The sequence below is a fragment of the Melopsittacus undulatus genome, chromosome 6, assembly GCF_012275295.1.
Source record: "Melopsittacus undulatus isolate bMelUnd1 chromosome 6, bMelUnd1.mat.Z, whole genome shotgun sequence".
NCBI lineage: Eukaryota > Metazoa > Chordata > Aves > Psittaciformes > Psittaculidae > Melopsittacus > Melopsittacus undulatus.
In genome coordinates, this window is record NC_047532.1 from 2,422,546 (window position 1) to 2,438,856 (window position 16,311).

General features: G+C 41.1%; 1 protein-coding gene across 1 annotated transcript; it reads right to left on the reverse strand.

Moving 5' to 3' along the window:
• Positions 1 to 4,938: 4,938 nt before the first annotated feature.
• LOC101872172 (charged multivesicular body protein 1b) lies at positions 4,939 to 15,997 on the reverse strand. Its single transcript, XM_034064083.1, has 8 exons — positions 15,982 to 15,997; positions 13,448 to 13,545; positions 12,612 to 12,758; positions 11,895 to 11,963; positions 11,446 to 11,553; positions 10,446 to 10,489; positions 9,578 to 9,650; positions 4,939 to 8,533 (listed from the first exon to the last, which is right to left on the reverse strand). Exons 1-8 carry the CDS (start codon positions 15,995 to 15,997, stop codon positions 8,489 to 8,491), a joined length of 600 nt encoding a protein of 199 aa, XP_033919974.1. The 3' UTR covers positions 4,939 to 8,488.
• Positions 15,998 to 16,311: the final 314 nt, after the last annotated feature.

Sequence of the window (16,311 nt, forward strand, 5' to 3'; positions counted from 1 at the left end):
TTTTGAACCATGGCAATGCCTGCAAGGGCTGTTGGACAGGTTTCAGTATTGAAACATTGAGTATTGCTGAACTCAACACTTTTTCTTCACTGAAGTCAATATTCAAACCAAATACATCAAGTGTCTGCACAGGTTTACTCCTGAGGAAGCACTCCCTGGTCGGTGGACAAAACCAGGCAAAAAGAATACAGGTTAATGCATCATTTGTTCCTCTTTCTCCCCTCTTCTCACTCACCCCCAAACCCAAAGCTAGCAGCCCCAATCAAGAGTTTTCTGCCCTCATCAGTTTGGCAACCTGAAAGTCTCTCAAATATTTGTGTGCATTCAATTATCCTATCTGTGGCATCTGTACCTCATTACATGCTCTAACTGAGCAGTGCACGGAGTCAGGTTGCCATGAGGCAAAGGTCAGAGGAACCTCCAGCCTGCATTTTGCCATCAGTTGATGATTCAGATAACAACCATCCAAAAGAATGAAGGCTTCTCTATGGCTGCAGACAGAACCCTGTCACTGTAGTGAAAGAAAAGATAGTTAATTCCTCCTGGTTACACACAACCCTGCCTTCTGAAAAACAGTAAAGCAACCAGATGGTATTTCTTACAGCTTGGTGCACCAATGCAGAGAAGGCATTTGGCAGTAGCCTTCTCTCTCTGCCACATCTTGCCCTTAATGTACTGCCCAGCATTAATCAAGCAGCTTAGAAGCCTCCTGTATCAGTTCTGCAAAACAGAGCTTCAATGATTTACTGTCAGATTCTTTCAGCTCCTGTTAGACTCCTGTTTTTCTTTCATGTGGGTAGCAGAGGTCAGCAGCGGCAGGAGATGCATGCTTTCACTTTGTCTCACATTTGCTGCTGTCATTCTGATGCCGTGCTGGTCCCTGCAGAGCGACAGGATGTGTTCATGCTCACAGCCTTAGACGCTAATTGATTTTAGGGAGCCCATTCATCAGTTGAATTTAGTAGATCACCCACCAGGTTTGCTGTTCACTGTCAAAGGTAATTCAATTAAAACTCCAGAAGTGTGACTAACCATTCAATGGTAAATATGTTTAACAGCTGTGCTGCTGTATCTTCTCCATCCCATTGTGTCTGTGAGCCAGCCCAGCCTAGCATGTGATCAAGCCATATACCTTGGCTGATTAACTTATACAACAGTTTTGCAGCAGGGCCAGAAACTAAGTCCAAATGCCTTCTTCAGTATGCAATGACATTCAAATGTCTAAATGGAATAGCTTCAGCAAAGAGAAGAGCTTTACAAGTGTTGAAAGGCAGAAGTGGCTACAACGGTTGAATTAACTCCATGCATCTATAGGGCTTTATTTTCTTTTTAGTAACTATCAAAAGAATAAAGCTTCAGTTTTTAAATCTGTTGATAGTTTGGAATCTGCTCATTCCTACTTGTAAGTACCTAGTTTCCCCTTAGCCATCACTCAGAGTTCATATGAAAGCCATCCAATATGGACCTTATCCCATCACTGAAGCTGTGTATAAATCAGGGAGACACCACAGCACTCTTGAGGAAAGATGTTTCTATTGAACAGGGAAGGTGGGGGAAGCCTTGCTGAATTCCTGGCTGACAAACGGGGCTTTGACTGCTCTCTCTGCTGGCATGGTCACTCAGATGTGGTTTGGTAGTAATTAAGCGCATCGTTAGTGATACCATTGTACGGCATGGGACGAAATGGTGTGTCTGCTTAATAGATTAAAGGAAAACATTAGCTGAAAAGCACAGGTAAACAAGACACACATCCCTCAACCTTTCACCCTCCAAGACCTAGGTTCACATCCCACTAGAGCATAGATAAATAGGAGCCTGGACTCCCTTGACTTACTACTGGTGGGTTTATATTCATGGAGAGACTGTTCTGGAGCTCAGTGGATTTGCTGGTGGTGGGGATGGGAGAGGATAAGGTGGGATGAAGGCTTGGAAGTGCCATGTATTTACTTACTTAGTCACTGCCTAAAAGTATTCTTATACAATTAATTAGGCACTGACTGTTTCCAATGGCTTCCACCACACAGGTCCCATGTCATTAGCTTCCTCTGCAAGAGTCAGCCCCCACATCCACTGGGATCTCCTGATTTCCATGTTGTCGATGAATGAGAACCAGTGACTCCACAAACCACCAGCCTCCCTGCACATCCTTTAGAGCAGGAGGAGGAACACGTGTGCATTTGGTAAATAGTATCCTGAGAAAACATCCAGATTTCCTAAACATCGTCCAAAAGAGCTTGTGAATATTTGGTCCATTTAATACTCTAACCACAGGCTAACTGAAATGGTACAACTTCAACAAAAGCATTACATTTGAAAGAGGACCCAGGGCATTCTCTATTTGTAGCTTCAAACATGCTTACAGAAGACAACCCAGGGTTTGGTAAGTATTAACCTTTGTGCACTGTATATTTTTAACTATTTGGATGAAAAAGCAGTATCATTGTTAAATGTAATAATTACCACTAAATATACATTGGTACTTCTGCTTCCTTTACAAATAGAATTCTCTCTGCAGAAGAGGCTGTCAGAAGTATACATTTTGCATAGAGATATCTTAAGCAGTGGTCAAATACTTACAGCAACATCACTGGATAAGGAATGACTTTGATAGACAGTTGCTGCCAGGCATCCTTTTCTTTGTTGTTGATGCTGTTGAATCTCTCCCTGCTTACAACATTAATAAATTAAGGCACCTGCAATTCAAATCAGCAGAAATCTGGAAAACCATTATCACTTCAATGTGGAAACAATGCCCATCACAAAAGAGCAAAGGGGGTACATAGCCTGCAAAGGACTTGAACAAAAAGGGTTCTATTTGTCAAATTACTAGAGGAAAAGTTGATCTTACTGCTATGGATTTTATCCACTTCCAGGTCATATCAATTAGTTACAGCAGTCTCTCAGAGACTGGAACTAATTTACAACACTCTCAATGGGACTGCCTGCTTCTCCTGTGGATTTCAAGTCTAATGTTGGGGCTTCACACTGGTACCTGGAACTGCAAAATCACCAGCAACAGAAACAGAGTTTAACAGTTCCAATATTAACCCATTTTACAGCAAGAGAAACAGAGGCCTGTAGTAAGAACAATGTGAAATATCTTTTATAAAGATTCCTGGATTATGTTAATTTAACCTTGAAAAAACAAATGAAAGAGTTCTTTAAAAATTGAACTTGGAAAACCTGTGTCCTCAAAGGAAGTTTTAAAACATTTTACTGTCCCCGACAGCTCATTTTGGCAGAAATGGATTGTAATACAGACTTATGGATCAGATAGTAGGGAAATTAAATTAAGCTGATTGTTATCTTATCAGACACACATAGTAGCTGGTACGTAACATTTATTGCTTTAGACTTATGCAAGAAGACTGTTGCACTCAGAGGTAACAAGTTGAGAATATCCTCAGCAACATGCACAGGTCTTAAATGAGACATATGTGATACTGAAGTACTTTTATTCCCCCAAATCACACTCATCTAGACAAGAGCTTGAGGGCAGACTACCTGCTGCAAGATGGTCTTGTTCCTACTGCATGCAAGGCAACCAGCACCATTGGAAGACATTGGAAAGCTTTCCAAAAACCTGGGAAGAGCTGGAATCCTACAGCCCATTCATTTTCTACCTTGAACTGTGTATTGCAGCTGATTCAGCACTTTCTTCATAAAAAGTAGTAAAGGTCAAGCAAGAGCCTCTGAGCTTCACTCACTGCATCTTCTTCCAAGTTAAAAAGGCTCAATTGGCACTTGAAATTAGTTACAGATTGTTCACGTCAGTCTTTTCCTCTATTGAATGGTAATGAAGAGAGCTGCTTCCGATACAAGTGAGGCCACTGACCCTTCTTGGCATTTCATTGGAATAATATTGTTTGACAAAAAGGGAAGTCCTGAGCAGCATGCTGCTGTTAGTTCAAACCAGACCTTCACACTGGATGATTGCTAATGCTAAAGCCAAAAGCACAATGCATGGACAGAGAATCCTGAAACCAAGGTGAATACTTCACCAAATGAAATCTCAGCATGGGCAACACTTCTGACAAGAAAATTGAATTTGGTATTAAAGTGCATTTTCCATCCATACACAGCACGTGTGCTCCCTTCTGTATGAAGTAAAAGTAGTATCACAGGACAAAACTAGAACAACAGCTAAAGAAACACAGGAGAATTTAACTAAACATTAAACAATTTCAAACAAGTTTTAAGCATGATGTTATTCGTCATCTCACTACTTACAGTAGATCTCACAGTCCCAAATAAATGCCTAAAGACATTAAACAAACGTTTTTCAGCACCTTTAGTGAAGGTATCTGGAGGCTGATGCAGATGAGCCCATGGCAGCGTGCTCCTCGTGCTCCAATGTGTTGTATTTCATGCAACAGAGCAGCCTTTAGGTAAGGATCAAAGCCCTGATACAGGCACATCTACAGAGGCTGGATACTGCCCAAAGCCACGGGTTCCACAGGACGAGGACTCCCTGTAAGTCCTCTTTGCTTTGAGAATGACAATAGCTGTTTGTGTAGGACCTATGCAAAAACAAAGCTTCAGGCTCCCTCTGCTGGCTCCAAAATAGTGGATGGGGGAAAGAAAGACAGGAGAGTTTTAACTCAACCCTACACCAGCTCCTGCCAGCTTCCCACACGACCCCTTATACATGCAGGGAAGTGCAGAAAACCCTCTTAGATTTTTAAGTATGAGGGATACACTCCGTAACACTACACATAAAAAACCCAACCAATTTTAAGTAGATGATATTTTATATTGTTATACATAATTACTGTTGTCCCAAATCTTTCTCAATAGCACCCATACTACTTCTTACTTTCTCTCCAGGAAGATTTACATTTCTAGTCATCATCTCACAGGAAAACAATGATTGCATCTACTTGCTTACCCAGGGACCAAGAAGCACCAGCCAAGAGCCACATAACCCATGAACACACCTGAAGTTGTCTGTACAGTTTTATTGACCACTTGCAGTTACATTTACAATTGTCCCTTACAAGTAAAGCAGTTTTCAAACTGAAGTCTACCAGAGCTACAAAAATTATTCTCCTCTCTATACATGTCACCAGCTTCAGAACTGATCTCTGTACACAACTGCTATTACATTTAACAAAATGTCACTATTTTTTGGCTCTGAGGATCTCCACAAAGGCAACTTGATCATTTTATCCCACTGCAATTGAGAAAGTTCAAGTTGTTCTTTTCCTCCCTTCTGCTTTCATCTGAAGCTCTTCATGGCTTTTCATTCTGGAATTCAAATGAATGAAGACTAATGCTGGTCTACACAACCAGCATTGGGAATCAAGGAAAAAAACATCAAGCAAAACCATCTTTCAACATTTCAAGCAATGTTTCACTGTAGATGTGTCTGCTCATGAGCACAAAGATTGAAATATTATCTGGTAGCAAGGTTACATAAAAGTGCACATTATTTATTTAACATGAAATGAACTTCTACAAACACAGACAACTTACAAGAAACACAGGAGTGAGAAGCCAGGGCTGTCATAAAAGAGCCATTGTTTTGAGGAGAGCCTGAATGGAGGAAGGATATGAAACTCAAACACTGCTTTAAGAGTAACTTTCAGTTTCAAGCATTTCCAACAGACTTGAGAAAGAAAAAATACACATATTCACAAAATAACTGTTAAAACTTCCTGAATGCCAACAGACACAAGTGCTTCTAAAGAGAAACAGTTTCTTCCAGGAGAGGGCAGGAGTTCTACACACAGAAGGGGCTAGCCCTGGCTCTGCTGAAACACTCAGTGTGTCTGGAGTGAAGTCAGCAGGGCACAGATTCATTGTTTCAAAGACGTTATTTCTTCCCCCATTCACCTAAGCCTGCCTACCTCTTTGCATCATAGGTCTGCTGGGGTAGCATTAGTTGTGTCAGTCTAGCACGTATGTTTACTTGTCAATCCCTTTGAAGGATACTGGAAATTTATTCTGGTACTGGAATTCGGAAGCCTGAAATGAGATTGAAACCACAGAAGAGGCTGTGTATAGCCAGTAAGATAATGAAGCTTATTTAATAGTTGACTTGCAGCAGTCTGATCTGTCTCATCTCCCTCTATTTTTAAACTCCCCGGAGGCAAGCCCCAAGGCTCACAGCAAGGTAACATACTCAGAAAATGAACCTCAGATTTGCTGTTTGCCTCCTCATAGCTTAAGAATGGCCAGGAACAGTCTAAAGGCAGCATAAGCTTTAACATTAGCAGGAGCCTGACAAACGAACTGAAGTTGTCTAATATTAAGCAGTGAAAACCTCAGGACTTCATAGCACAGCTGAATCCACAAGCAACCACAAAGTGAACTGAGGTGTGGAGCTGTTATTACACAACAATGAGTTTCCAATCCTCTAATGAGATGAAGTAATTGAGTTTAAAAGAATATAAACTAAATTCAGCAAGGCAAAGGCACACACACAAGCAGTTACCCAGCTGGGGGTAACCTGGTTGCATAGATACACCACTATGGTATTGTTATAGTGTTCAGAAGGAGCTTGGGGAAAAAAATATATGTAGTATGTAGCCCTTTCCTACGATGGTTTTTAATAAATTGGAAGGATTTTACCAAGATCACAGCTGTGAGCACAACATTTTTAAACATCTTACAGTTTCTCCTATTTATAAGAGAAACATTCAAGGCATTGAAAAGAAAGCTGCATTGAAAGGAAATGTAAACAAGTGAAAGGGCCACATTTGAAACAAACTGTTTTAGTTTAGGCTGCCAGTGTGAGAGAGAATTCCACAGCATTTTAGGCTGGTTTTGTCTTATCTTGGTTTCCTTATCTTTATACAGTAGCCTTGAATACTTCAGCATGTAACATCCCTCTACACCTTCAGAGTGATTCAAGAAACACATTCAAAACATAGTTTGAAACTGCTCTGAAATGTTTCACCATTTTTGCACATTTTCACTGAAAAAATCCTGCCTGACTAAAAAAAGCAAAGTATCGTTTTTTTCTTAAATACTTCCCAAAACTGGGAATTCCAAGTGATCCTGAACACCAGCGAATTCAGAACTAATTCCAAGTCTAGTGCTTCACACCTTCCCTCACCCCTATAAAGATAAAACAAGAAAATAAGCCTCAGAAGTCAGAAAGGTAATTTTAGCATCACTGTTAGCAACACATCACAAGCAGTCTCAGCTACAGGTTTCTACAACCATTTATTCACAACTGCAGCAAGTGTTGGAAGCTACTGAAAGAAGCCAGTAGATTCTCATAACTGTGCAGAAATACAAAGGTATCATTAACACAAACTAGGTTCTACATACAACCACAATACTAAAAATGATATTATTTTATTGGCAGAGAGCAACATTGTACCTCAAAAACTGAGGTATAATAGCAACCTAACCCCCTTCAACTGACCCACATCTCACCTGATACAAAGTGCAGAGGAGGAAAAGCTGATCTAAGGGTCTTCTCCTGTTCGGAGAAGACAGGGCTGGACCCCAACTGCTGAAGGAGAACTGAAGATCTCAACCTGAGGAAGAGCACTTCCGTATCTTTCACGTATGAAAAAGCACTGAAGCATAAAATATGATCACTTGTCCTTATGTATAAAGAAGTGATGAGATTAAAAGCAAAGACAGAGTAAGAAGGAATGGAGAAAAGCAGGCTTCAGTTATTTCATATAAGGCTTCTGAGCTCAAATCTATAAAAACAGATAGCATGAGCTCCCTGTTAACAGGAACTAGATGTACATAGAAAAGAGGTGTGAGTGGCATAACTGGCTGCACCCCAGGATACTGAGAAGAAAGCAAAATGAAGAACCTATAGCACTTGACATTATTCTACAAGCAAGCTGCAACATTCAACAGAACTGACAAAGAGTTGAAAAATACATTTTATTCCTCCTGTACTGAAGTGATGATACTGTACAAGTTCCCAATTATATGAAAACAGCTTTCATAATTCAGTTTTTAACTAAACCATTAATTTCAGCTCAATTACCCTAGCTTTAAATGACTAAAACCCTCAAAGTATTTAACAAGCATATTTTCCATTAAGTCCACACTGTCCACCTTTGCATGTTCCAGGAGTTTGGCTGTGTGACAAAGTTAACAACAACTATCATCTGAACTGAATACATCAGTTCTCCAACCATAAACAGTTCTCATAATTTAAAACAAAACAAGAAATCACTTCATAATTTAGAATATTTATCAATGACACCCTGCTTTTCCTTTAGCTAAAATGTACCAACATTACTAGCTGGCTTAAAACATCAACTTGCTTTTGTGAAAAAAGCTTGCAAAAATATATCAACTTCAAAATGTACAGGAAAGGACATTAAAGAGATGATATATTTGGGTTACTTAATGAATTTTAGAAACACTAGCAAGCTAGGAGTGAAGAACCCTATATTACAAGTATTCAAATATTTAAGCCATACTGTATACACCTCTCTTGTGTAGTGAAGGAACAGCTACAGAAAAGGTGCTTTGAAAACATGTACAAAGAACCGCAGCTTTGTTTGACTTAAACTTGATCACGTAGGCGGGCCAGTCTCTGTGACAGCTCATCCTGCAGAATGGTAAAACACAAAGAAACCAGCTATCAGTAACATGAACATTCAGTTTTGCAACGTTCTGCAATGGTCAAGCAATCTCGTGTCTGGATAATAGGAAATTCTCTAATGCACAAGACTTAAAGATTTGCTCAAGACCTCAAGAACGACAGCACCTGGTGAGACCAGAGGTCCATACATACTTTATGTCCAGTGGCAGACACCTAGGAAGGAGTTTCAGAACACAGCAAGCAGAGATAGGGCTGGGTTTGTTTGTGGTTTTTATATGTATAATCTTTGCAAGTGCAAATCAGCTCTTACAGAATGCCTCATTTGGATGTAGCCTTGGCTGACCAAGGCTGGTGTGCAACTGAACTGCTACAGCGTGACAGCAGAAGGTCTAAATGTTTTAGGGGACCTAGTACAAGGTGAAACTGAACCTTTCATAGAACCTGGGATACCTGGGGCTTCCCAAAGATAGGTCAGATAAGACAAATTCCCTAAGGCCTTTTCCACGAAGGGTGATAGAAATAAACTTTTCTCTTTTCATTCCCTCAAATGTGTTCCTCTAGAATGGGAAAAGCAACTCACCTGAAGATCTGTGCAACCCTGACATCACAATCTGCTTATGCACGAGAAATTCTAAGCTCTCATCTACAGCAAATGTGGAAACTTTGCCACTAGTCTCTGAAGACCTTCCACACATTAAGGGGAAAAAACCCCAAACTCCTTATGTATGCTATAGGAGATGGCTGGATTCCTTAACTTTGGAGTAGGCAGGAGAGTCAACCATTTGAAACTCTCTGAAATAACCATTCAAAAATAAACCTGGAACATCTAAACTTTCTGGATTTACAAAGCAGTTGTATACTTTTCTAATGTTCAAGCTGTATTGTTAAAGTTATTTTAATTGCAAGATTATTTTAACTACATGCTATTTCTTTGGGACAGCTACTATCTAATTACACTTCAGCAAGCCTGTTTTGATTGAGTGAAGCATTAGATCTCATAATACCACATTTCTCCAGAAAATATCAATTCCAATGGAATCAAATGTTTACCTGCTCTGCGGAAGCAACGCTTGTACCAACAGAACCTGTCTGTCCTTGAGGTAGTTCCATGTTCAGATCAAGACTAATAGGAGAAAACAAAACAAAAACCCCAAGTCAGGCATACATGGCTACAGGAAGAAGCACAGTAACTGACAAGCAGAGGAATACTAAGAGAGCACGAGGCCACCCACATCCCATGAATGCTGTACTCCAGCTAGACAGCTTCATCAATAAATCTGACTCATTGCAAAGAGAAGTCATATATTATAAGTAGAAATAGCTCAATTAATTCTGCTTAATCAAGACTGAGCAAGATAGCTGTTCAACAGACGTGTATCAGAGAAGGCTTACTTATGAATGACAAAAGATGCTCAAGCCAATACTGACAGTTTTAACTTCTGTGTCACCCAGAAGCCAAGTAAAAGTCTGAACTATTTCAGTATAACCCTAAAGGCTTAAATATGTCATGACAACCTGTTTTGCAACATCTGGCTTATAAGAGCAGAACTACAGGAAGTTTTGATGTGGTAAGAGGGATGGAAAAAAGAGAAAATTGTGGAGAAACATGGCAAAGATTGCTAACACAAATCCAAGTAAATAATGAAACACTATCACGACATGACAAGTGACATGTGATTTTAGGCTTCTGCACAATAACCCCTGCATCCTGACACTCGCAGCAGCTCTGAGAACAGAATGAAATACCAGCAACTAAACTATTACAAGAATTATATCCAGAGATGGAAGAAAAACAGTGATTCGCCTTCTCTTCCAAGAGACAGGGCCAATACAAAACAAGGGTATCTGACCTTGAAGTTAACCAGGAAGGATTGCTGGATCCAAGATTTAATTAAGAAATAGTAAAAATTTTACCTACCCTGCTTCATCTGCCATTTCCTGTAGAAGCATATCCACCTGGTTCTACAGCAAAAAAGAAAAAGCTGATTGTTGCATACTGTAGCTTATGACAACCTCTTCTGTTAAATCTTGAGAGAATAGGGATTACTTTAACAAAACTGATTTAAAGGTAAATGCCTTCTACAAAACACCAGAAGGGCCAGTATGAACTCAAAAATAATGAGTAGAGGTGCTCAGCCTGTTAAAATCCCATTAATTTAGCTCTAGCTTCCAAAATAATGAGCTCTAGCTTTCAAAGAATTAAACTTATCCATAAAACCCCTCAAACTTATACTTGAATATTGCAAGTGTGGATTATTAGCTACTAAAACACTGCTTTGCACAACATGGAAAAAAGCTCATCTCCAATAGATCTGGTTTAGTGGATTTGGGTTTAGGTTTAATTTATTGACAAAGCACTATCTCCAGTGAATTTCTCTCGCTGTCAAAACTTCTGTGAGAATTCAGTTCTTTGCAGAACAGCAAAAGGAAACAGCTGCTAGGAATTCTTAAACTATGTCAAGCATTATTTAAAGATTTATGTTAGTAAACACACTCCCACAAATTGAAAGTATGTAATTAACAACCTTCCCATTGCATACACCACTACTACTTTGGTGGTGACTAATGTCATGTCATTAGTGAGTTAGAACTATTTATTTTCTCACAGCATACTCTGTTTTGATAATTAATGCTGCAGTATCTTCTGATTCCAAACTCTGCTTATTTAGTAGGAGGGCTAAGGTTTTCAAGATATAAAATAAAGCCTGCTATACGACTGAAATAGACCAAAATACATGTATGTGATCCTCTCTACTTGTGACAATAACCTGCAATATTCTCTTCATCACAAAAAAGCACAAAGCAAAAATGAAAAGGCTCCAGCTGCTGCTATGTCTTGAAGTAGATAGAAAGGAGAGAATCAGATATTTCCATACATTTAGACACAAAATTTAAAATCACCTTAAAAAAAAACTTACTTGTGGCGTTGTTAGTGTAGTAGTGTTGCTCATTGTGTCTTCCATCTGTTGTGTCTGAACATCTAGTGTTTCAAATTGATGCTCAAATTTATCCATTAGTGCAGATATCTATAAAAAACCTCAAATCAATCTTCTGCAGGTAACAAAAGAGAAATATCTCTCAACTGGAAAAAAGAGAACCACAGTACAAGGGGAGGCAGCTTTTGGAGATCAGAAGCTTGCCCCCCTCCCCACATCAAGTGTGAAGTTGATCTAATGCTGCAGTTCAAGCAGGTTGTTCAGGGCCCTGTTCAGCCAAGTTCTGAGCATCTCCATTTATGAAGTCTTCACATGAAGGATCTACCCCACTGCAAAACCTTTTCTCTTGAGTGGAATTCCCTTTTTAAAACTTGTGTCTGTTGCCCTTTCTGCTTCTGACATGCAGCTCCAAGAAAAGTCAGTCTATTTACCTTTTCCAAGTTCATGCTCTTCAGTGTGGCATCCATAGACTTAACTACCCCTGCCATTGACTTTGTTACCTGAAATGAAGTAAATGAAAATATTACAATGAAAGAAAAATAAGCAGTTTCTTACCAAGCTCTCTTATCTCCAGCCACAGACTTTCTACAGTCCCAAGTAGCAGGGCACCCAATACTGCCATCTAGAACACCACTTTTCTTATAGCTCATACATTTAAAATTCTATAAATTAACCACTTGAAATACGTATTCTGAGCTGAAACTCAATAGAAAATGATGTGTATATGGCATTAACTTCTTGTTAGGTCTCAAGACCTACCAATATTGAGGGATATATTTAGTATACAGATCACAGAACAAACTTTCTGGCAGTATAGCCGTTTACCATAAAATACTTGAGCTAAAAACAATCTCTGGTGTCACAAGTCCTACAACACGTCTTCATGTATTTGGAAGGGGAGCAATATCTTTGCAAAATTATCAGAAGTGGAACCAGTAAAACACACTGTCTCCTTAATAACAGCTAAGAAAAGTTACTGGCTACAAAATATAGTGGATAGCAATGTATTCCTAAACAGCAGTACCTGACTTACTACTGACTACATCCGAAACAAAAACTGGAACTTCTCAGCTCATTATAGACAGAATTAATCACTTCTAAGATCAGAGGTCTCATCCTTGCAATAGATTTGTGCAAACAAGACTTACCTTGCCCATTGTCACTGCAGTCTGAACTCTTGCTGCTACAGCATCTACCCTGGCACTCATGCGCAAGAAATTGATGGCTTGATTCTTCTGTCGGATTGCATTTTCCGCATGTATCCGTGCGACTTCCATGTTACCCTTCTGAATTGCCTGGAAAAGAGAAAAAAGCATTTTAACCTTCCCTGCTCCTGTAAGCATGATTCCTGAGTACCATATTAGTTTTGAAATAAGCATCAATTCATTACAGTGTCTTTTCTACTAAAAAAGGAAATAAACCCCTCCTTCCTCCCCGTAAGTTCTCAAACTTTCCAAGATGTGAACACCTAACTTCTTTTCAAGGATGGCACCTGGGATGCCCTTCAAGTAGGAGGCTTTACAGAGCTACAGAAACATGATTTGCTCATTCCTAAGAACGTTTTCAGTATCAAGACCCAAACACATATACAGTTGGCACAGCTGTACCTCATGGACAAAAATAGTCAAAAACAGTTTAGTCTCTCTCTTTACTACTTCCAAGGACTCAAAAACTATTTTGAAGCTCTTCTTCATAATCCTTTTCAGTACAAGATAATAAACAATAAGATTATTTTTAACCTTGAGAACAACAGTCTCTAACAAAATACATACAACAATCTTCTCGGGAAGAAAACGCCACAAGCTGTGCAAGAGGACACACAAGAATGTATCCTCATATTTCTTAAGTATGGGAAGATTAATAATCATGTATTTTAAATCACAAACATCTACCAAGGTATTATTAGTGTGTGTGCCAGGAAAGTGGTAAAATCTGCCATAACCTGTAAACAGATCGAAAGAGTTGTTTCAGACTCACTGCTTACCTTTTTAATTTTAGCTTTCTCAGCCTTTTCTTCTTTGTCACATTTTTTAGAGTTCCTGTTGAGTTCCTTTGCAGCAAACTTCAAATTAAACAGATGCTCTGAAGTGCAAGTTAAGGGTTCAAGAACAGGATCAACACTTTCATCGCGGTATTTTGCTCTCACGTTTGAAGTGCTACCAAACCTAGTGTATGGTGTCTTTCACTGTTAGTGATATTAGAACTTGGAAAATATTACTTAAATAAGCCCCTGAAATTCACACAGTTATTTTACAATTATAATGCCACTTATTTTACAATTATAATGCCACTTATCATCTAGGTTCTAAAATGTAAGGCCATAAAACGTAAGTTCAGATCTCCAACTGGCTCCATTTAACAGTCAAATCTACTGATCAATACAACAAACCAAACATCCCACAAGAGGAACTGAAAGTCTTGCTCTGCAAGGTACTTTCACTCACACACCTGGAGTCCTGGACTCTCAGAGATATGAAACTGCAGTTCACTGGCCTGCCTGGAACACCCCCACCTGAAAGAGCAAGCCATTGAGGAACAAGAAGATAAAATAGCTGTGCAAGAACAAACTGGGGTGGCTACCCATGCCCAAGTACAAAGCAGGAGGAAGGGCTGCCCTTTGAAGCCACAGTATGATCTCGGGTTTAAATTGCTCATGCAGCTCCTTCACAGAGCAGCCTCCCAGCCATGGGTCATGTGAGCAATTCCAGGGACCCAGCAGCTCTGGCATCTGGCTTTTGGGGAAAGAAAGAATACCAAAGCAAGAGAAACTTCTCTTTTTAAAAAGTTCAGGTCCTGCTTAATCTTAAAGGTCTAAAACAACAATAGAACAAAACTTCTTAGTGTCTTAGAAGGACAGCATGAAACTGTTGCTGACAGGGAATAATTTATTTCCTGTAAAAACAATAAACAACACTATACTCTTGAAATACTACTGCTGAAAGCTTCTAAATAAGGTCAGTTTTCCTCAAACAAAAAGGAAGTACAAAGCCTTATAGGCTCCTTTCATGCCATCTTTTGATATATTGAAAGATGCAGCAAGTATCAAATGCTTAACAGCTAAGAGGAAGCACATAAAGCTAAACATTGTGAAATACTTGCAATTTCTTTAATATTTCAAGTATATAAATTATCCAGAACTGTTTTTTCCCTTTAAAGCCCAGCCACATATCTTGGAGCTCTGACAGCAATATATTAGGAATGTATTTGCTACCCTATAAACATCATAAGCAGGCTACAGAAAGTAACAGCTGTGCCCATACACTGAGGATACCTGTTAAGGTAGCTGCCCGGAGCACCAGAATTGCTGCTTGCATTTCAGTTTCTTTGCTTTAAAACCTCGGTCTCCACCCCTTTCAGCAGCAGTAAATGTACTGCACTGAGCCATGGATTGAGTCATTTACCAAACAGGAAAACATCTTTAGGTTGTTCATTGAAGCATACTTCAGGTCAGAGACTGGAACAACCAGGTAAAACATGACACCACCTATTTACACCGATTACACTGAAACACCATTTCAGAGCAGTTTATCTGCAAATAACTTTCCTGGTTACTCACTTGAGCCATCAACCTTTGGCTTTGGCTCACCCTGTCACCTCCACAGAAACCCCCTCCCACAAGAGCACACTCCTTGAAGCATCTTTCTCAATGTGCCATAACCAAAGTGAAACAGAACTTTAACTTCCATTAACCATGACTCACAGTCACCTGCTCCTGGCCTCCATCAGGCCCTAACACAACAGCAACACTGAGCACTTGCCAGCATATCTCAACCCCACCAGGCCTCTGTAACCCTTAAAGCTTTTTTAACCCCTGTGCATTAAGCCAGTTTTATACAGCAAGCACGTTTAAATTTACCCTCAAGGATTTCCCCTGTGTGTTCATTCCCAACACCAGGAAGCACAGTAGGATTTGTTCAGCCGACAGCAGCTGTTGTCTAGAGCAGACATCTATCCTGTCTGTATACACACACTACAGCAATCAGGTGCCCCAGTACACAATTTGCACAACTATGCCCTATAAATCGCTTTTCTGCCACAGGGACCGGGCTGTCATTTGGTGCTGCCTAGGAAAGATGCCACCGCCTCCTCGCCCCCACTAAAGCCTGCGGACCTTGCCTTGCCAAACCAAGGTAAGCCTCCCCTTCGCCTCTCCCTACAGCAGGGAGGTTCCGAGGCACAGCCCAGACCCTCCTTCTCCTCCCACCAAGGCCCCTCTGAGGCGGTCCCAGGCCCCATCGGGCCTTCCCACTCCCACACCCACCGCCCCCATGACCGACAAGGAGCGTTTCCCCACTCCCACCCCTCCCCATCGCATGTCGGGGGCTCCTCCCCGGACGGACCGGCCTCGCACTGCTCTACCGCTCGCTCCACAGTGAGCACCGGCCCAGTGCCGCCGGCTCCCGGCTCCGCTCCGCCGGGCCCAAGCACCGGTCCCTACTCCCCGAGGGCCGCCGGGGGCCAACAGGGACCGGCCCCAGCTGCGGTACGGACCCTGAGGGGGCTCCGACCAGAGGATACTCTCCATGTTGGACATGGCGGCTCCACGGCGCTCCGGTAGCCCGGTGGATGAGAGGGTAAACGGCGGCGGAGCACGGCCCTCGGTCGGTGCTGTCCCGGCTCCTGCTTCCGCCTGCCCCGCCCCGCTCTGCGCAGCCGCGCTGGGCTGGGCCCCGGCGGCGCCTGCGTGAGGGAACACGTGCGGGTCATAGGGACGGAGGCGCCTGCGCGGGGGGGTTAGTGCTGCAGCGGTGGGGTGAGAATGGTGTTCTATGGAAGGGACTGCAAAGCTCATCCAGTTCCAACCCAGGGACCCCTTCCACTGGAGCAGCTGCTCCAAGCCCCTGTGTC